A 22,547-nucleotide genomic window follows, 5' to 3' on the forward strand; every position below is an offset into this window, starting at 1 on the left:
ATATCAATAAGGAAATAGAAATTATAGGAACCAAATGGAAATTCTGGAGTTGAAAAGTGCAATAACTAGCAGGGGGTAGGGGCACATGCTTGTAAACCCAGTGACTCTGAAGGCTGAGGCAGGAGGATTGTAAATTTGAGGCCAGCCTCAGCAATTCAATCGATACCCAGTCTTAAAAAATAAAAAGGGCTGGGGGTGTAGCTTAATACACCCCTGCGTTCAATTCTCAGTACAAAAAAAAAAAAAAAAAGTAAAAAAGTGCAGTACCTGAAGTAAAAAATTCTGTAGACAAACTCGAGCAGATCTGATTAAGCCAGACAAAGACTCAGCAAACTTGAAAATAGGTCAGCTGAGATTGACCCAGAAATAGAAAAGAAGAAAGAAGAAAAGTTCTGAGCGTTAGTGACCTATGGGATATCGTCATCTGATGTGTACCAACTTACACACAATGGGAGTCCTAGAAGACGAAAAAGGGACAGGATATTTGAAGAAACAATGAAAACCTCTTAAATTTGTTGGAAAACATTAATCTATATATCCAAGAAACTCATCAAAGCCCAAGAAGGACAAACTCAAAAAGATCCACATATACACATCATAATTCAACTATCAAAACCCAAAGAAAGCCTGGGGTTATGACTCACTGGTAGTGGGCTTGCCGAGCACACATGAGGCACTGGGTTCGATCCTCAGCACCACATAATGAATAAATTAATTAATTAATTAAAGATATTAAAAAAAAGAGAATCTCAGAGAGACAACAGCAAGTCATCACATGGATCTTTCAGAAGATTAACAACTGATTTCTCATCACAAATCATGGAGGTCAGAAGTCCATGAGAAGACATTTAAAGTGCTGAAAGAAAACTATTGTCAACCAAAAATTCTACACCCAACAAAACTATCCTTCAAAAATGAAGGAGACTATAAATCTTTCCAAGAAAAACAAAACAGATAATTTGGCATTAGGAAACCTGTCACACAAAAAATATTAAAGGGAGGTCATCGTGATGAAATGAAAAAACACTAGAAGTAACTTGAGTCCATGTAAAAAAACCAAAGAACACTGGTTAAGGTAACTAGGTTAATAAAAGGTGATATAAATATATTTTGTTTATAGTTCTTTTTCCTCCTTTCTGATTTAAATAGCAACTGCATATAGCTATCAAATCTGTGTCATGCATGTATGAATATATAATTTGCATGGCAACACCACAGAAGGGGGAAGAGGACAGCTATATATGAGCAAGATTTTGTACACTGTTGATATTAAGTTGGCATTAATCTGAACTAGATTTTATTTCACAATTATAATCCTTGCAAACAAAAGGAAATGACTCAAGATATGTATATATAAAGAAAATAAATGACAGAAGAGTTAAAATGGAACATAAGAAAATATCTAATATACAAGAGAATAGCAGATATGGCAACCATGGAAAATAGTGGAAAAAAAGGAGAGGAAACAGCAAAATGGCAGACATAAATCCTTCCTTAATAGTAAATACCTTAAATGGATTGAACATGCCAATCAAAAGTGAGAGACTGGTAGAAGGGATTTTAAAATATATGATCCAGTAGCTCAGAGGCCACTGGGTACACAAGGCTCTGGGTTCAATCCTAGCACCACAAAACATAAAAACAATCCAACTATATGCTGCTTATAAGTGGTACACTTTAGATTCAATGTCAAAAATATGTTGAAAATAAAAGATTAGTAAAAAAATACTGTGTATATGGTAACCAAAAGAAACGTAGTGGCTATTCTAATATTCTCCAAAATAGATTCTAAGACAAAAATTCTTACTAGGTATAAAGAGGAACTTTTCCTTCTTTCTTTTTTAAAGATGGGGTGTCACTCTGTTGTCCAGGCTAGTCTCAAATTTCTGGAGTCAAATGATCCTCCCACCTCAGCCCACTGAGTGCTGGGGTTACAGGTGCACACCACTGTGTCCAGAAAAAGGGACATATTTTAATGATAGAAGGACCAATTCATCAGTAAGATGTAGCAATTATAAAGCATATGTAATTAACAGCCCAAATGCTCCAAGCAAAAACTGACACAACTGAAAAGAATAACAGTTGGAAACTTCAATTTGTTACTTTTCATAATAGAACAAATAGCAGGTCAAGAAAGAAATAGAGGGCTGGAGTTGTGACTCAGTGGTAGAGCACTTGTCTACCATGTACGAGGCATTGGGTTCAATCCTCAGCACCAAATAAAAATAAATAAATAAAGGGATTGTGACCATCTACAACTAAAAAATGTTTTTAAAAATTAAAAATAGAAAATAGAAAAATAAATAGAAAACTGGAACAATATGCCAATTAGAACTAACAGATGTGGAAAGAAAAAAGAAAAGGAAAATAGATACAATAAAATGGGGGAAAAAAAGACCTAACAGATATATTTATAGAACACTTCATCCACAGTAGCAGAGCATACACTCTTCTCAAAAGGATAAGGAGCATTCTGGGATAGACCATATGTTAGGTCATAAACATATGAAACATGGCTCAGGACCTGAAATCAGGTTGTTCAATCAACAATGGAATGAAATTAAAAATTGACAACAGACAGATATTTGAGAGATTCACAAATATGTGGCAATTAGATGACATACTCCTAAATAACCAGGTGTTCAAAAAAGAAATCATTAGGGAAATTAGAAAGTACTAAAGAATGAGAACAAATTATACAGCACATCAAACTTACAGGATACAACTAAAGCAGTGCTTCAGAGCGAAAAAGAAAGGTCTCAAATAAAAAACCTAAAGTTTCTCCTTAAGAAACTATAGAAAAAGAGCCAGAGGTGATACATGCCTATAATTCCAGCAGTTCGGGAGGCTGAGTCAGGAGGATCACAAATTCAAGGACAGCCTCAGCAATTTAGCAAGGCCCTCAGCACCTTAGTGAGACCCTATCTCAAAAATAAAAAGGGGTGGATATGTAGCTCAGTGGTAAAACACCCCTGGGTTAAATCTCCAGTAGGAAAAGGGGAAGGGAAGGGGGGAAGGGATTAGGGGAAGAAGAAAGAAGCTAGAAAAAAGAAGAGCAAAACTTGAAACCCAAAGGAGATAATAAAAGATTATTAGACAGCTTGGTGTGGTGGTAAAGACCTGTAACCCCAGTGACCTGGAAGCTAAGCCAAGAGAACTCCAAGTTGGAGGAGGTCAACCTCAGCGACTCTATCTCAAAATTTTAAAAAGGGCTGAGGATGTAGCTCAGTGGTAGAGGGCCCCTGAGTTCAATGCCCAGTACTGCAAAAAAGAAAAAAAGAAGAGAAAGAAAACTGACTGTATATCTAATAAAAGTATTTTCTTTGAATGATAAGGAATTAAGTGCTGGATCAAATCTGGGGCCTTGTGCATGCTACGCAAGCACTTTACCACTGAACTACATCCCAACCCCTCCTTTTTTATCTTACTTAGAGACAGGGTCTTGCTAAATTGCTGAGCTGGCCTCAAACTACCTTAGCCTCCCAAGAAGCTGGGATTACAGGCACGTGCTACCACCCCTGGCAGTTCATGTGTCTTAAAAAAATGAAAATTGATCTTGGCATCATGCAACTGTCAATGACAATTAAAAGAAATGGTAAAGGGGTTCATTAAGCAGAAAAAAATAATTCCAAATACCATCTCAGAAATGTAGAAAAGAATGAAGAGCAATGGAAAATAGAAATGCACTGGAAAAAGTAAATTAATCACTCTAAAACAATAACAATGTTTGTAGAGTCTAAAATTCATATGAAATTAAAACTTGCAAGAATAATCCATAAGATGGAAAAGGGCAAGAGTTTTTAAGCTCCTCTGGTTGTCAGGAAGGTGGTAAAGTTTCTAATTTATATTAGACTTTGGTAAGTATAAAATAAATTTAGACGTTGATGAGTAAAATTTTAATTACCTCAGATAACCATTGAAAGAATAGTAAAAGAATATAAAACTAAAGTTAATACAGAGATAAAATGGAATTACACAAAATAATCCAAAAGGAGAGAAAAAAGATGAATGCAGAACACACAGAAAGGACATCTAGAAAACAATATATAAGAGGGTAGATTTTAAACCATATATGTCCAATTATGCTAAATCTAAATGGTAAAATAATTCAAGTTAAAAAGCAAAGATTATAAAAATGGGATTAAAAAGAAATTCAACTATTGCCTACAAGAGTCAACTTTTGCGGGGAGGGGTTGGGGAGGTACTGGGGATTGAACTCAGGGGCACTCAACCACTGAGTCACATCCCAAGGCCTATTTTGTATTTTATTTAGAGACAGGGTCTCACTGAGTTGCTTAGGGCCTCGCCGTTGCTGAAGCTGGTTTTGAATTTGCGATCCTCCTGCCTCAGTCTCCCGAACTGCTGGGATTACAGGTGTGCGCCACTGCGCCCAGCGAGAGTCAACTTTTACAAAGATATTCGAAGTTCTTCCAATAACAGTGCAGTTGAGGGCTGGGATATAGAGTGCTTGCCTAACGCATGCGAGACTCTGGGTTTGATACCATCACCCAACACTGCAAAACAACAAACAACCACAGAGTGACAAGAAGTAGTACTGAAAGTAAAAAACATTTAATTTATAGATGGTAAAAGTCAATCTTCTAGGAAAACATAACACTGCAAGCAACTAATATCATTAAAACATACACAGCAAAAGTGCACGGGACTAAATAGAGAAGTAAGTAAAAAGCTAGCATGGGGGCTGGGGCTATAGCTCAGTGGGTAGAGGGCTCGCCTCACAAGCACAAAGCCCTGGGTTCAATCCCCAGCACCGCAAAAAAAAAAAAAAAAAAAAGCTAGAACAGACTAAGAAAACTTTGTTGCCCTTGTTTTACTCATGGCACTGCCCCCAAATGTCCTTCCTCTTTTAGCTATCTTCTATATTTTCTAGTTCCTTGCCCACCCAAAGACTTTCCTGGTCTTCATGGTTACCTTCCTTGCCTTCCAAGTATACATCCCCATTGTGCACTTGAAAAACCTAAGAAAATAAGTATTTGAGCTGATATCCTGTTAATCTGACCTAACTTCCTTATTCAAAAGCTTTTGTTTTGAAGGAAACCTAAAACCTTGCTGCTACACCTTGGCTTGGCAAAATAGCTAATGAAGCAGGTGGCTTTTGCTCAGCAGAAGCACCAGTGGCAGATCTGACTGGGGACGTTCCCCCTTACTGTTGTTACTCTCATGAATTATACATGAGTTGGCTGGATAAGTCAAAATTAAGACAGTAGAAACAAAATCAATTATCCTTTTAGAATCACTCTGATGTTTCTTTTTATCAACAGGACTAAACGATGAATTGATAAACCTAATAATCTTACCTTGAATCTTCTGCAAAGACAAATAATGAGCCTATATCATATCCTTTGTATGAAAAAATGACTTAATTAAAATAAAATCTTCCATAATTGAAATATTATGTATTATAATAACATTACACATAATACATACTTGAAATAACTTATAGTATAATGATTACATTTTTTTCAAATAAAGTGATAGAAATCAAATTTATTTTAATAATTTTGCATATACAACTATATACACTTATGTGCCTGATTATAATAGACAACATAATTTTCATATATATTTAGATTTGATTTTAAGAGTTTTGCTTTTTTTTCCTTTTTCTTTTGTGGAGACTTCCTGTTTTTCACTTTAGTATCTAAGCTGACCCATGAGTGCACATTCAGGGACTAGAGATAGCTATGGGCTTCTTGTTCATAAAGTCTCTTGCATGTGTTACCATTGCTGAACCAATAGCAAAGGGTCTCTGGAGCCACAGAAATCCCTTACTTGAGATTAAATCCTTGCTTCACTGTTTATTACCTCTGTGCCTTTGCACAAGTTGCCTAACCTCTCTGGATCTATTTCCTCATTTGTAAATGGAATTATTATCTGCTGGATTCTCAAAATGTAGCAAAAGTTTCTGAGGCTACCAGGCTTGAAGGTAGGTTGAAAATAATGAGCCTGTAGTCCCACTGTAGCTGGTCTCATGTCAATTCCAAGGCTGGAACTCCACGTGATAACTTCCTCTCTACCTCCACAATCAGGGCTCCTGAAGACCACGAAAGGGAAGGGCCTTATCCACTCTAGCTCAGTGCCACCAGTCATTAAAGTTCAGGAAAAGTTGCTTTCCATCCTGACCACTGTCAGTCATTACTGCTGTTGCAGTCACCACAGCAATGCCACAGTCATCGCCGCGAATATTGTTGCTCCTGTCTATGTCTCTTATATCCTCATTTCCTCTGAGAATTCTTCCATATTCCACTCCACTTGATATTCACCTTACCACCTAGAGAAACATAATGGATTCTTTCTCCCTAGAAGCCCAGAAAGCCCCTTATACACAAAGCTGGGCTTTCAGTCTGCATACTCCTGCTGGGGTGACGGTGACCCACACGTGATGTTGCCTAGCTGGTGTCAGGAACACTGCTGGGTGCTGAGGGGACAGGGATGACCAAGACACAGTGCTCTTCAAGAACCATTAGTCCAATGGTGCCCCCTCTAGTCTTGGGGACTATTCCCTATTTTCTTAAATTCAGTACCCCCAAATCAATCTGGGCACTCGTCTGCTTTTTTCCTTTTTTAAGCTATTTCTGCTTTAACCATTCAACCCCTTCTTCTTTCTACTTTCCCTCCTCCAGACCTCAAATGTGACTCTTCCCTTTCTAGCTTGAGTGACTAAGTGGTTGGAGATACCCACAATCAAGGGAGGGAACCCATGAGGAACCAGTCAGAACAATCTTCAAACTATCGAAGACTTAGGAAATGTACAAACCTATCCCTGTTGTTGGCTTGTTTTTCCTCAACAAAAGTCATGCACGACAGTTTTTTGCATAGTTTATGAGGTAAAAAAAATAATTCAACCAAAACCCTTTTGTCCTTCAAATTCGGAGAAGGAAAAATGGGCTGAAGTTATAGCTATTGTTCTGCCACCAGGCAAAATTCTTGTCCCCTCAAACAGAGGAGAGTTGAGAACTTACTGGTTTGGGCATGGAGCTAAACCTTTTAAAAGCAGTAGTACATTTAATTCTCACATCCATATGATATAGGTGTGATTATTAGCCTGGCATTTTTGTTTAAGGCTAAAATCAAAACAAAACAACAATACAAAACACAGATTGAGAGAGAACACTACCTTCTATGACTATATATAAAGATTACACAAAATGTCCAGATGCTAAGTGAAGAAACATAAGATTAGAATGTTGTCCCTGGATATCCAGCTCCTCCCGGCTCTACTGACTACAGAATTTTGAGTATCAGTTTCATTGCATTTCTAATCCATGAATCTTCATGTTATGTGTTCACTATAATTAAATTCATTACAATAACAAAAATATCAGACAACCTTGAGTTTGTTTTCAGGACATTCACTTATTAATCCTGGCCTAATGAAGCTCTTCCAGGGCAGGAGTCTTGTCTTAGTAACGTTTATAGCCCCCACTAGAGATTTAAATCTAGTGTGATAGACTTTGGGTGAATTTATAATTGACTTTATTCTAGTCAAAGATTTCCAAAATCCAGATGATGTGCACTAATTCCAAGCAATATTTAACTAGATCAATGATGTATTATCCTGAGTCAAAAGAGCCCCTCAGATAATTTCTCCTCCATCATTGTAGCAGCGGTTGGCAACAGCAGCAGCAGTGTCACCATCATCACAGTGACCACCAGGTGTTGAGTGGTTACTGTATGCCAGTGACTTACATGAAACAACTCATTTAAGTCACACAACAATAGAATGAGGAGAGAGAATATTACCTATCCATATGCTATTGTTAAGGAACTCATCAGACCTGGGGGTGTAGCTCAGTAGTAGAGCACTCACCTAGCATGTGGGAGTCCTTGGATTTAAGCACCAGCACTGCAAAACAAAACAAAACCAAACAACAAAACAAACCCATAAACCAAACAAACAGAGAAAGCAAACAAAAAAATTAATCAAAAAACCAAAGTAAAAATGATGGAGACTACACTCATTCACTTTTCCAAAAGTATCTATTGAGCCCTCACTCCCTTCCTGCATGTCAGACAGTTTACAAACAGGCTTCAAAATTCAGAAAGTATAAAATGGGATGCTGGATAAAGCCACTTTTTACCTTATTCTCTCCTAAGTCCCCATACCATCCAGCTTCCTTCCTAAGTCCCCATACTATCCTGCTTCCTTCTTCTAAGCAACCAATGTTACCAGATTCTTGGGAGACCTGTAATTTCCGCTAGGTAGGTCAAATTTGTGTGATATCCCCCAGCTCTCCTAATAGTCCCAACCTTCTTCGAGGAGCTGATCTTAAACAATTCGGTATTTTAGGCCCATTTCATAGCTGGCAAGAGGCCAGCTGATGCTTAAACTGAGATGAAGTCCTTGTGGAACAGCAGAGAGGATTCCTGTACGTTAACTCGCCGTGTCTTTACCCAGAAGCCTCCATTTTTCTAGGACTGCATTTCCATCTTTCATAGATTCCCCCCACTTCAGAAGGTCACAATGTTTTCCCCGCCATTCTCTCTGAACTGAGTTCTCTGACACCAGCAGTTCTGAAGAACATAGGCCTTGTGACTTCTCTATGGGCCTGGCATTGTGACAGTTTTGCTTTTTCCTTTTCTCAGAACAGAATTTTTAGAGTTAAGGATGGGGGAATTTTGTGCCCATGAGATCTCAAATGACTCCATGAAAATTTTGAAATCAGGATGTTTTAATCAGCATTGTGTCACTATGACCAAAAGATCTGACGAGAACAACTTAGAGGAGGAAAAGTCAATTTTGGCTCATGGTTTTAGAGGTTCAGTTCATGGTTGGCTGACTTCATAGCTCTGGGCCCAAGTGAGGCAGAACATCATGATGTAAGGGCATAGTGGAGGAAAGCTTCTCAGCTTATGGCAGCTAGGAAGGCAGGGAGGGGGAGAGGGAGAGGGAGAAAGAAGAGAGAGGAGAGAGAGAGAGAGAAAGAGAGAGAGAGAGAGAGAGAGAGAGAGATTAGCCAAGAGCCAGGGAGAAGATATATTCCCCAAGTTCATCTCCCCAATGATGTACTTCCTCCCTACCTCCCTAGTCATGCCCCACCTGCCTACAAATATCACCCAGTAATCCAAATTATTAATTCATTAAAGGGAGTAATTCATGGAGGATGTTACCGTTCTTACAATCTAATCATTTCACCTCTGAACATCCCTGTACTGCTTAACATGAACTTGAGGGACACCTCATACCCAAACCATAGTAGCTATTATGTTTCCACTTTTGGCCTTTTATGAGTAATTCTGCTGTGAACATTGTAAACAAGTTTTTGTATGAGCATGTTTTCATTTCTTGGGTATATTTCTAGGAGTGGAATTATAGTAGTCTATTGGAACTGGTATTCCACTGGTGCTATTTATTCTGTTTAACCTTTTTAGGAACTACCGGTTTTCAGGAACTGACGGTTTTCCAAAACAGCCACTTCATTTTACATTGTCACCAGCAAAGTATGAGGGTTCCAAATCACCACATCCTCATCAACATTTGTTTTTGTTTTTTTAAAAATTATTATGGTTATCCAACTGTGTGTGAAGTTGTATCTCATGGTTTTGATTTGCATTTCCCTGATGACTAATGATGTCGAACATCTTTTCATGTAGCTTATTGGACATTTGTATATCTTCTTTGGAGAACTGCCTATTCAGATCTTGAGCCCATTTAAAAAATCGTGTGCCCATATTATTGAGTTAGATCTTCATTACTTTTTAAATTGAACAAATAAATAACATGAGCTCTACTTAAAGCTCCTTGGTTAGTAAAATTCACCCACATCACAGTGCTATGTAAAGCACACTGCAGTTATGTAAAATACGCAAAGAGAACATGGGAGATATGGTGACTGCTTTCTGTGTACTTCAGGGCTCTCTGATCCCATTCATGACATGGACATTTCAGCATTTTATAAGTTAGAAAAACACTAAAACGCTGATTAGATTTGCTCAAATATTAAATAATATATAATAAAATGATTTAATAAATTACTGCCATTCCAACACTTGAAGCAATAAAACTTCTATTACCAAATAGAATTAAGTTGCCATAACAAAATATATTGATACTTTCAAGCTATAGCTAATTCGACATTTTACCTCCACATATATTTAATTATGGAAAATAAGTTGCAAAACGCTTACCTAAATTCCTACTTGATAAATTAAAGGTGAGCACTACCTTTTCTTCTTACAAAATTTGGTTCCTTGCACAATAGCAATGACTAGAATAAATGGTGCCAAATTTTTGGAGTCTTGTTTAATTCAGTATATAATTAAAATCTCATGTAGCTTTATTGGTTTTAGTATCCAGCAGAGAAAAAATATTGAAACTCCAAGAGATTTTGAATTAAAGAGCTACAACAGTTTTGTTTTATTAGTTCTGACTGTGTGAAAAAAATCATAAGGACAACTTTGGAAAAATCTAGTTCTTTTAGAGCCCCAAATGACTTTTAAAACAATAAAACAAACTATAAAACCTACACAAGTGATATTAAAAATTATGTAGTTCAATAAATGTGACATTCACAAATGTGGTTGTAATTTTTTTTTAAACAACGGCAAAGTGAACATGGATCTGACGATTGGATTTAGAAAAGGTAGTGTTATATAGTTTAAAAGAATTAAGTGCTTCAATTTGCTGGTGAGGATTATGTAGCTGAGTTGGAATGTTATACCAGTGACTTTAAGATCTCCATTCATTTCCCAAGGTCTATGGCTACATCAAAGAAAGTAATGGTGCTTCTTTTATTAGTGATTATTTAATAATTCTACATTAGTGATTATTTCCCTAACATGTTTAAAATTCATTTTTGAAAGTTTAGAGATTTAGATCTTTTTGCCTGATGGCTGCATCAAGCACAGAATAAAACAGTACTATAAATGCATACTGTATTTTTTGGAGGTACTAGGGATTGAACTCAGGGCTTCACGCATGGTAGGCAACTGCTCTGCCACTGAGCTACATTCACAGACCAACCAACTCATACTATTTCTGAAGATGGAAAATGAAAACTCACTAGTGATTCTGCAAAGGCATTCAATGCATTAGAGGAATCATTCCAGTTACTTGCTAGGTAACAGGGGCAGGAAAAACATAAGGAGGGGAAACCTTTTGTGAGAAAAACAATAGTTATCTGCTTAGTTCACTGAGGTCTCACTCTTTGAAAACTCAAACGAAACTTTTGAAGGCACATCTGAACATCAGATAGTACTGTCCTTTCTTGGTCCCCAGAGTCTGTGTCTGTCCCTGGAAGACAGAAAACCCAATTTTCCATCAGGCCATGTGATGAGAATTACGCTGGCAAAACTGATCTGCAGAGAGACGATGATTCTCTAACCCACTCCCCTCACTGATGGTTTCCAGAGGAAAGGCACTACCAGAAATTGTATACAGACTTAATAAATAATTCAAAAAATTTACCTTTAAAATATGTTTTCATTTTTAAAGACAAAAATCATACTCATTTTTCCCAGTTTTTATATTGAAAACAGGAAAGCTGAAACTATAATACAACAACCATCCATATTCTTTTCACTTCGATCCACCAATTAATAATTTTCTCTATTTGGTTTACCTCCCTCTTCATGTTTATATCTATGTATACTTACACAGATGATATACCTATGTGTATATACAATGTGCGCACGTGTTATATGTTAAAATATTTGAAAGTAAATTGAAGATATTATGACCTATCAGCCTTAAATACTTTAGTTTGCATCTTCCAAGAATAAGGACATTTTCTAATATAACTCACACATCTAAGAGAATATTAATACTGTCATCTAACATGTAATTCGTATTAAATTTCCTGTGGGTTTTTAAAAACCCAGGATCCAATCAATTGGCGTGATACCATGAGACCTTGTGCAAATTCTCATCTTAAACGTTGTACCCATAGGTTGAGATGTTCAATGATTTTTTTTTTCTTAAATGAATTATTATATTTTCTGATTTTTATCAAATTTTCTACATTTGTTAGATGTGCTTCTTGCAGTTTTCCCATTCGTCATTCCATTCTCTCCCTCACTTTAGGTTTCACTATGGATTCGTGAATTGTTATAATCAAAGTGTAATATTCTATAATGTATTTTTGAAACCCAAGTTCGGCCAGCAGGAGTTCCTTCAAGGCAGCCTGTTTTCTTTCCATGGTTTCTGACACAGGATATCTATGAGTTCTTGTATCTTTCCTATCCTAGACCTAGAATCCTAGAATCAGTCACTTCTTCCAGGACTTATTCCATGAATGGTTTGATTCTCCAAATATTCAAATGGTATACGTTCTCCCTCCAATCTCATCCCTCTCTTCATGTCCAGCCAGAGCTATTAATTTTCTGTTATTCGTCCAGAGATAGTTTATGTGATAAATCAAATACACAGATATAGTCTTACTAGTCCCCAATATTTTAACTAAATGATAGCATATACACTTGCTGAGTTTGTCTGTGCCTGTAGCTCTTCATTGTCATTAGATTCTGAAAGATGCCTATGACCCCATCCCCAAACAATTAGGAAACTTTAGGTCAAATGTTTCAGATGAGAAAAGTCCAGGGTGGTGAGTTTACCAAAACTGCTGGAACTGACAACGCTCACAAGCAATTCTCTGGACTTGGATGTTGGTCCTTTCGCTTTAGGCTTGTTGACACCTACTCATCTTTCAAACATCACTTCTGTGGGGAAGTCTTTCCTTTTTAAGGATTTAAGCATTAAGGATGCTCCTCCCTCCTCCCTGTCCCCACAATTAGATGATGTTCCCTTGTTATAAGATTTCAGATCATTGTGCACGTCTCCTTTCTAGCACATATATGTTTGTGTTAAATTGGTTTTCTGTCTCCGTGAAGACAGGGACTAGATCTGTCTTTTTCAGTGCTGGCACACAATAGTTGCTCAAAAAAATGTACGAAGTGAAACTCGAATCCAGGATGTCCAGCTCCCAGTCAACTCTTCCTACTTCGGACCCACTGCAGTTGAAGAAATAATAATTCAAAGATGTAAATTAACTTGCCCACACACAAACACACAGAAAAAGCTGAGAAATCTTTCTATTTACGCGACTAATGGAGAACCTTAGCAGAAACAGCTCACCGCGAGGTGTGACCACCGCAGGAGGGCGTCAATCAAGAAAATTCCCCTTTGCCCCGGAGGCGAGTAGAGGCGCACTGGGCCGCGGCCACGCGGGCCAGAGCCACGGCTCCAATAAAAAACACGTGCAAAAAAGAGGAGCAAGGCTGCGCGCAGTCGCGACGGCCAGAGCACCGGGACAGAGGACATGGGGCAGCCCCCCTGGATCGAAGGAGATTGCATAGCCTCCTCCGGGCACCTCAGGACCCCGGCTTCCTCTTGAGTCCTGTCCAGAGCAGCTTCTGCCAGCATCCCAGGGAAGTGTCTGCGTTCAGGGGTCTCCAAATGAAACGAGCTGCAGCGGCCTAAAGCGCGGAACACCTCAAGTTTAGTCGTTTGCTCAGGTCAAGGGCCGCAGCTCTTTTCTCCTTGGGGCAGCGCTAGAAACTGCTGGCACAATCTAGCTGTGAGCCCAAGGCAATAGCCAGTACTACCGTTATTCCAGGGAGTGCGCCGACCAGGGATGGTTCTTTCAGGCCGGTGAGGGGACGGCTCTGTTAGCATTCTCCTCGTCCTTCGAGTCCCACTGCCCCTCGCCTGGGCCCATCTCCTGCCACCCTGAGGCCAGGCCTGGACAGTGCTCCTGAGTTTCGTTAGAGGTGCCTCCTGGCTGGGGCTACAGCTGCTTGGGTCCCGGCTCTTGACAGCTTCTTCCCTCCCGCCTCTCCGACGCACTCACACGGCCCGGGCTTTCCTGGAGGAGGTCCCCCGCCTGTGTGTCGGAAACCCGAGTGGCTACGGCGGCAGCGGGTCACCTGGGCCTGGGGTCCAGAAGCCAGGGAACACTCGCGTCCCGGAGGCGGGGAGCTCAGCGGGCGGGGGCGGGCCGGGGTGGGGGCGGGAGGCGGCTTCTAGGTCCCCGCGCCATTGGCCGCAGGGCCCGGCGGCAGGAAGGGGCCAGTTAGCGGGCCCCACCCCGTGGCCTGCGGAGCCTATCGCCGGGAGTTCGCAGCGCGGATAAATGTAGCGCCGCGGTGCGGGCGGGTAGCTCTCCGAGGGGCCGGAGCGCAGCAGAGCCATGCAGTACCCTCACCCGGGGCCGCCGGCCGGGGCGGGCGCCGTGGGGGTGCCGCTGTACGCGCCCACGCCGCTGCTGCAGCCGGCGCACCCGACGCCGTTCTACATCGAGGACATTCTGGGCCGTGGGCCCGCAGCTCCCACGCCCACCCCCACGCTGCCGTCCCCCAACTCCTCCTTCACCAGCCTCGTGTCCTCCTACCGGACCCCGGTGTACGAGCCCACGCCGATCCATCCCGCCTTCTCGCACCACCCGGCAGCTGCGCTGGCCGCCGCCTACGGCCCCGGTGGCTTCGGAGGTCCTCTGTACCCCTTTTCGCGGACGGTGAACGACTACACGCACGCCTTGCTCCGCCACGACCCCCTGGGTAAGGCGACCAGGTCACAGTGGGGCCAAACCCGGGCGACGGCTAGGAAGGCGCCACCCGGCAGGTGGCAGCGCCCGGGAGTCGGCGGGGGCGGAGGGGAGAGGCAATAGAAAGTTGTGGCAAAAGCGATTGAAAAGCGGCTCTCGGGCGCGCGCAGGGACAGGAGGCGCGGGCTCCGGCGGCGCGCAGCCGGGGCTGACCGCACAGTGACTCAGATTGGTTTTCCTGCACCTTGCAGGCGTCGGGGCACTCGGGCCTGGCTGAGACTTCGGTCGCTGCCGCCGGGGCTAGCGGAGGTGGATAGCCCTGGGCCGTGCGTGTCGTCCGGGGTGGTGCCTCTTAACGAAGGGGACGGGGAAGAGGGTGTTGAGGCGCCCTGGGCCGGCCTCTGCGGGACAGGGATAACTGCTGGGCCCGGGTGGTTACGGGGCTGGACTTGGTTCAACAAGCTTGTGCAGTGAAAGAGCCTGACCCTTTCCGTTCATACAGGAAATCTTGAGTTCTCGATAGGAGTAAATCTGGTTTCAGAAGCTGTTAAGTGTTTTCCTGGCTGCATGAAGCAGACCCTTCCCCCGGAGTAGTGCACGCTGCTGATTATTTTATCGACATCCTCAATACAGACAAATTCAGGAAACACTCGACTTCTGATAGCCGGGATCCGTTTTTCTGATATTGTTCATTTCCTCTGTGTGGGATGTGACTTTATGGCAGCTAAAATAACCAGTTGCTTCCTATTTTTTTTCCCCGAGGCTGTTTTGCACCAGTCTGAAGCCTGACGCAAGCAAAATCTCGAAAAAACAATGCCAGCTTTCAAAGCGTTTGGGCGCAGGCCTGCAGACACACCGACGGACGGACTGACAGGCAACACTTTGGAGTAGGAAGGTGCAGACCCCACGCACCAGTTAGGAAGGGCAACGTGGACACTCTGGGCACATAGAATTTGTGGGGCTTGTCCCCTCAGTGCGTGGCCTAAGAAATAAGTGACTGGGTTCCGGTGGCCCTTGGCGCCTCTGGGGTCTAAAGCCCTAGGGTAAATAAGGAAACCGGGCGCCTCTCCTGGGGCCAGCAGGGTTTTAAATCAACTGTTATTGGCAGCTTCAATAGGGACCCTAGATACAATTAACATTTTAATGTCAGTATTTTTATGGCGCGGCCTCTAGTTCAGTCCTCCACCTTTCCTTCTCACCGTTAGAATTTTGGGATATTTGTGTGTTACAGTTTTTTTTTTTTTTTTTTAAGGCTATTATATTTTTGTTTTCAAAATTCCAGCCTCCCGGATTTGATACGATGGGCCCCGGCGTGACTGTGTTCCCCTGTTGGGTCCAGAGGGAGACCCTAAGAAGGGGCGGTCTGGGGGCGAACGTTTTCACAGAGCGCGCCCTGGGTTTCCTTGGGTTACTGCTGGGACCGCGCAGGAGGAAGCAAAGGGTTTTTCGAGATAGACCAACAGGAAACACATTGACGGAAATGTTGCCATAGTCCACGGGGTGGCTCTAACTGGCCGCCCCCGCGGGTCGGGTGTGAAATCAGAGGAGGCCACGGCGCCCTCGGGCCAGGATTGGAGGATCCACGCGTGGTCTAACCCGGGCGCGGGCCTGGGCCTGAGCCGTTCGCCGCGCAGCCAGGCCTTGAATGGGTGTCACAAACCCCGCTCCTTCCCAAAACGCACATATTCGGGTATTTGGAAAGTGCGGTTCACTATGGGAGAGGACTTAGAAATATAAAAATTGTGCATAAACCCAAGAGCGACAGGTGAAAGAGCCTCATGGTGTTCTAAGCGCAGCATGTACCGGGCATTCTTTTGGGGATTAAACGTATTTGTGTTTGTATCTTAGATATGGGAGTTATGGTTGCGTATGTGTCATCTGTAGCTCTGTGTATCTGTGTGTCGGGGGAGGTTAGTGGGAGCGTGTTGGGCTCTCGTTACACGCGTCTCGTTGGGTGGCCTCCTGCTTCCCCTCCCTCACCTTGTCACTCCTTGGGCCAGGCAGGTCCGGGGTCTGGTTAGGCCGCTCCAGGGCCTTCGCTAACTGCCGCTCTTCTTGCTCGCAGGCAAGCCCTTGCTCTGGAGTCCCTTCTTACAGAGGCCTCTGCACAAAAGGAAAGGCGGCCAGGTGAGGTTCTCCAACGACCAGACCATCGAGCTGGAGAAGAAGTTCGAGACCCAGAAATACCTCTCCCCGCCGGAGCGGAAGCGTCTGGCCAAGATGCTGCAGCTCAGCGAGAGACAGGTAAGCTTACTTGCACCTCCTCCGGGGACAGGCTTCTGGGGCTGGGGTCATCAAGACCGAAGAGAGCAGTGGACAGGTTGAAGCCACAGTGCACGTTCTGACGCGGTTCAACCCCTGGAGATGCCCGTCTGCACCCAGTGCCCTTGTTCTCCGTGGGTCCCTCGGGGATTCTGGGCTCTTCGCAAGTATTTTTTTCCCTCTTTCTTTCTTTCTTTTTTTTCTCTCTCTCTTTCCTGTAGGTCAAAACCTGGTTTCAGAATCGAAGAGCTAAATGGAGAAGACTAAAGCAGGTATCGACATGATTCCGTTTCTATGGAAATAAATATTTGTATCATGTTATCTCAATGCGAGGCCTGTTATGGGTTGTATGCAAAAGTCATTTGAGAGACTATTTAACCTCTTCACCTTGATTAAAAAGACAAATAGTCCCGCTGAAAATCAGGATGAGTTGCTCAGGTGGCAATAATGCTAAAAGCACCTAATGCAGGTCCTATATCAATTATGCTTAGGTTTTCACACACTGGCTAGTAAAACTCCCGGCTAATTGTTTTATAAACCCCCATATGTTGTTTACCTAATTAACGCAGGAAAGATAAAGTAATTGACAGTAAATGACTTTAAGCAGTTATCTTTGGGAGAAAATTGTTTCTTTTATTTACACAGCCATAATAAAACCAGGCAGAACTCAAGGGTAAATATAAGGGCACAAACACTTTTAAGTCTTGTTTGCACTGTTTTTTAGAATAATTAAATATCAAAGAGTTTAAAAATTATTTTTCCTCTAATGCTAGCTCTTAAAATGAATATAAACATGTAAGAAACATCCAGTCTGTTGGAAAGTGGCATAAACTTTCTAACAGTCTGTCTTCCAATGACCTTGTTATGCAATATGTGATAAAAAGTAAAGGCTAATTACGTTTTAAAAGAAGCTCTATTGACTTAAAGCTAAAGATTTTTTTTGATGTCCTATTCCTTATGTGTTTCAAAGTTGTCTGACAGTTGATGAATTTATTTGCCAATGTATATATGGTTTTAAATAATAAATACATTATATTGGAACAATGTGAGTGGGAAAATTTAATGTGTATTTTTAAACTTATTAATCATTACTTTTTTATTAAAACAAGATACTGTCCCAAAGACTGTTTTAAAACAGAGAATGAAATTCCCATAATTTCATTATTCTAACATGATTTAAAATATTCACAGATTTCCTTGTTATATAATTGCAGATTTGGTGAATATATTACTTTATGGCCTTCTTTTCAAAAAATCTTAGTATATTATAATGTTCCTGTCTAGTATTTATATCCATTTTGGACAAGCTCAGAATTTAAAATTCACTGATTTATTTAGTTTTTGTTCAAATACTTGGCTCTACTTTACCTAGGGGTGCTCTTTCTTTTCATTATTGGGGATTGAACACACAAGTGCTCTACTGCTGAGCCACATCCTGAGCCCTTTTTATTTTTTATTTTGAAATAGGGCCTCACTAAGTTGCTGAGGTTGGCTTTGAACTTACCACTGGGATTATAGGCACACACCACTACATTCAGCTTGCCAGAGACTTTTAGTTTCTATGTAATATGGGAAGATTTTTCAGAAATTTGTCTCAGCTTTTAAGCAAATTGTAGTTAATTGTTTCCCTTCTTAGTTGGCAGCATTCTTCAAGTTCTGCGTTTTTTCTTTGCCATCCATGATTTTGTAGCTTGTTATATATTTGTGTGTGTAGATGTTCATGAATTTACTCCAGAAAATGATTGAAGAGGAATTCAGTCTAATAATTTGATTTTTAAAAATTCGGCATTAACTACTTCACTTTGTGTGTGTGTGTGTGTGCATGTGCACACATTGGTGATAGAACCCAGGACTTTGCACATGCTATGCTACCAACTTTTAAACATTCTTATTAAAATGTCTAGAGAACCTGTTAATTGACAAGCTTCAAGTATTTAAATCTTTTTTTTTAAGTTGTAGATGGACATAATACCTGTATTTTATTTATTTTTTAAATGGGATGCTGAGGATCAAACCCAGGGCTTTACGTGTGCTAGCCAAGCATTCTGCCACTGAGCTATAACCCTAGCCCCAAGCTTGAAGTATGTAAAGAATGAAGATAATGTAGTGATCTGAGTTTTTCCCCCTAAACTTTTAAGAATCTTGAGACTGTGGGTTAGGGCTGGTTTTAAGTGTTTCATTGCTGTAATACCTAATACTTGTGACTGGCAACCTAACTTATAAGACTGTATCTTTCTATGATGTGACAAACTCTTCTTTCAAATGGAGAAGGTATCACAAGTATGTATTTTTTGAGCAAAAAGATTATAGCTGAAAACATATGATAAATAAAATATTGAAGGGATGATGCTGGATGAAAAGACATTTTGATTTATGGCTCTTCTCCATATTTTAAGACCCTACCAATGTCCATTTTCATTCCCTTCATTTAGGAGAATCCTCAAAGCAATAAAAAGGACGAACTGGAAAATTTGGACAATTCCTGTGAGCAGAGGCAAGACTTGTCCAGTGAACAGAGTAAAGGTGCTTCTTTGGATAGTTCTCAATGCTCACCCTCCCCTGCCTCCCAGGAAGACCTTGACTCAGAGATTTCTGAGGATTCTGACCAGGAAGTAGACATCGAGGGAGATAAAGGCTATTTTAATGCTGGATGATGATTACTGACATTAGCATGTTCCGAAAATTGAATGCTACAGAAAACACAGAAGTGGGAAGCTCTCTGAAAAAGGGAAATCAATTTTCTGGTGTTCTGGAAACCTAAAATATTTGGTGCACTGGCTAATTAACAAACCTACATGGAAACCTTTATTTTGACTTAACAAATGTTGTATGTACTGATTTTAGGTTGTTTTGATAAAGTGACTAAATTCACCCCCTTTTTAAAAAAGCAAATTGATATTTCTATTTATAAAAAGAAATTTTGAACTTCTGTTAAATTTTTAAGTTATAATTTTAAAGGTTTTAATAGGCTTTTCTTGAATGACTTTTCTATAATCTGTGTCTACATCCTACTTGATGAGAAAGCAAAGAAATACCCCAAATTCATAGGTACTCTTTGGAAAGGGGGCCCACCTTTCAGGCAGCCTTGGAATACTATAAAAGGAGACAGTCTTTACTTTTCTATGACCTTCTTACACTGCTGCCTTAAATCCAAAGCCATCTCTTGTCTTGGGATGTGTGTTCCTTTTGTTTCAAAAGCAAGTGTTGATAAGACACCTAACTGGTTGTTTTGCGTTGTCATTTAGTACCTGTTTGACAAAGGTGTTAAGGGGATAGTACAGTCCAGAGGCAGAGAAACTGACTCTTTGGTAACTAAAATTAATCACAGATGAACTAGAACTCGAAGTTTAAGTAAATGTAAGTAGATTGTAGATATTGTGTTTTATATCAAACAATGTCTATAAAATGTGTATATAGAATTGTCACTGTAAAAAAAATGACCAAAATGGTGTTTTGTTTTTTAATGTTACTTGTTTATAAAATAAACCCGTCCATGGGACGACTGACTGTCGGACGTCTCCTCCTTTGGTTTAAAAAAACCCAAACTCACACTTTCTCTTAAAGCGCCAAGGGTGCCTGGGGTGGTGCTGGGCACTGAACTTGCTGGGGTCCTGCTCCTGGCGTTTTGGGGAGTGGACCAGCGGGGGTCGCCTGGAACGTGAGTTTGGGCCTTTCCAAGGGTGTTTGCCGGGGATGGGTCGGGGCTTGTGTGTCGAGGGGGCGGCTCATTTTCTCTGATCCGGACGCCGCGGGTGGCGGGAGGAGCCCGGACCCAGGTGGCTCGCTGTGGAGCGCTGGGCCGCCTGCGCCCATCGATTAGCCTCGGCTGCCGAGCTGGCCCCGGCCGCTGTCCTTGACCGGTGTGAGTCAACACTGCGTCATCCCCGAGCGGCGCAGGCTCCGGGGCTGGCTCTGCGTGGCGAGGTCGGGGGCTGGGAGACCCCGGCCGGAGGGGCAGCTGGTAGTTAGCATTATGGCGGCGGTTGTCACGCACTCTGGGCCCCGTCCCTAGTTTGGCAGGTCTAGGAAGGGAGCGGGAAATTGCATTTCTACAAATGCTCAGGTAATGCCGAAGCCACTGATCCGGAGCGCACACTGAAAACCACTACTCTACTCCTACCATGAAGCGGTGAGACCAGTACTTCTCCTTCACTCCCAGCCCCTCAAAGTTACTCCAGCTTGGGAATGAGGGTCCGACAGGGAGAGAGAACAGAGGGAGTGAGGCTTGATGGCTGAGTAAAGGAGGGTGCAGGCTTCAGCATGGATTATTGTGGGATGGGGGAGAATGAAAGTACTGAGGCGAAGGTGGCTGTGGATTGAGGCTTCTGACAGTCCTGGTTGCTAGCCTACATCAGGCTACCTGCTTAGCTGAGCCATTGGGTCTCTGACATTCCAGGAAAACCATGAGAGACCTCTAAGGGGAGAAGCCCAGAAACCTTTGCCTCTATCGTTGGCCTCCATGGAGCCCTCTAGTTGTTACGGTGAGGGCCTGTGACAGAATGACCCTATCCCTGGGCTGGCTGACAGGGCTGTGGCTCTCCAGACATGGACACTCAGGTGAAGACTGAAAAAGTCAATGTTCTTAGTGCTTTTCACATCCTTAGATTCCAGAAGACCCCTGGAATTGCAGGTGAACTAAATTTTGGAGAAAATGAGTACGGGTCCTTAAATGGAGAGGTGTGGATAGGCCTGGATGTTTGAAAAGCTGAGTTGGAGTTTTAGTCTTTGGCCTGAGTTCTCTCATCTGTAAAACAAAGGTTGTCTAGTTGATTTATACAACCCTTTCCAGCTTCCCAATTCCCAATTCAGTTCATGCTTTTTATTGTTTCCCCTACTCCTCATTTGTAGCCCAAAGTAACTATCCAGTGGGAGACTGTTCCTTCCCAGGCTCTAAGCTCCAAGCTCCAGACCCTGCCTAATGGGTTACATTAAGGTTTCAAAGGTCGTAATCAGTCTTATCTGAAAATGGAACTGTCTATCAGATTTTTGGAGAATGGGAGACTTGTGGATTCAATATTGAGTTAAAGTAATGCTGCAATTTGTGTGTTTCACTTCCAGAGATAACCTCTAGTTAATGTTTATTCTTAGGAGTAACTGTATCATAACTATTAAGTAGAGAAATACCAGCTTATGTATTGATTGACACCAGAAAACTTGAGAATTCTGGTTTTAAAGTAGACACTTCCCTGAAACCAGTTTTAAAGCTAACCCCAGCTCCCTTCAAGTAGCTCATGTTCTGAATCTAAACACGTCCTTAAGAATCAAGGGCATGTTAAGTGGAGGAGGTACAGTATTCCCAAGGACACAGGTTGACTCTAACTCTTCTATAGTGCCCCATTGCAGACTGCCAATGAATATTTACAAATTCTTCCTACAATCCGGGCATTTTTCATTTGTTTGTCTTTTGGCTATTTCATGTTGAAGCAGCATGTTTGACCTTTACAGCACAACTCCTGTCTTGTTTTTAACTCTTTTTATCAGGAGATTCAACTTGAAAACGGTTATCATTTAGCAGAAAGACAAATAGAAAAGCACATTTTTGTAAGCAAAACGTTAATGATTGGAAGAATTGCCCCAATTTCACCATGACAGTGTGTGATTAATCCCCTGGGTCATGTACTCATACTTTCAGTTATTCAGTTCGTTGCTCTTTGATATTCAGAAACCTTTCTAACTTAATAGGATATTGATTTTGTTGGATGATGTACTTTGACTCTTTAAACAACATCACTTTTAGGGATGACTAGTCTGTTGTGTAGTATTTTATTTAGAGAACTCTTGCAT

General features: G+C 41.7%; 1 protein-coding gene across 2 annotated transcripts; it reads left to right on the top strand.

The window, feature by feature from the left end:
- The first annotated feature begins 14,067 nt into the window (after nt 1–14,067).
- Hhex (hematopoietically expressed homeobox) lies at nt 14,068–20,274 on the top strand. 2 transcript variants are annotated; one of them, XM_047553126.1, is made up of 4 exons: nt 14,071–14,514; nt 16,567–16,745; nt 16,985–17,035; nt 19,196–20,274. In XM_047553126.1, exons 1-4 carry the CDS (start codon nt 14,148–14,150, stop codon nt 19,415–19,417), a joined length of 819 nt encoding a protein of 272 aa, XP_047409082.1. In that variant the 5' UTR covers nt 14,071–14,147; the 3' UTR covers nt 19,418–20,274. The 2 variants fall into 2 exon arrangements, with proteins under 2 accessions (XP_047409084.1, XP_047409082.1); XM_047553128.1 differs by lacking the exon at nt 16,985–17,035 and having other exon boundaries at nt 14,068–14,514.
- Nucleotides 20,275–22,547: the final 2,273 nt, after the last annotated feature.

The sequence above is a fragment of the Sciurus carolinensis genome, chromosome 5, assembly GCF_902686445.1.
Source record: "Sciurus carolinensis chromosome 5, mSciCar1.2, whole genome shotgun sequence".
Taxonomy (NCBI): Eukaryota; Metazoa; Chordata; class Mammalia; order Rodentia; family Sciuridae; genus Sciurus; species Sciurus carolinensis.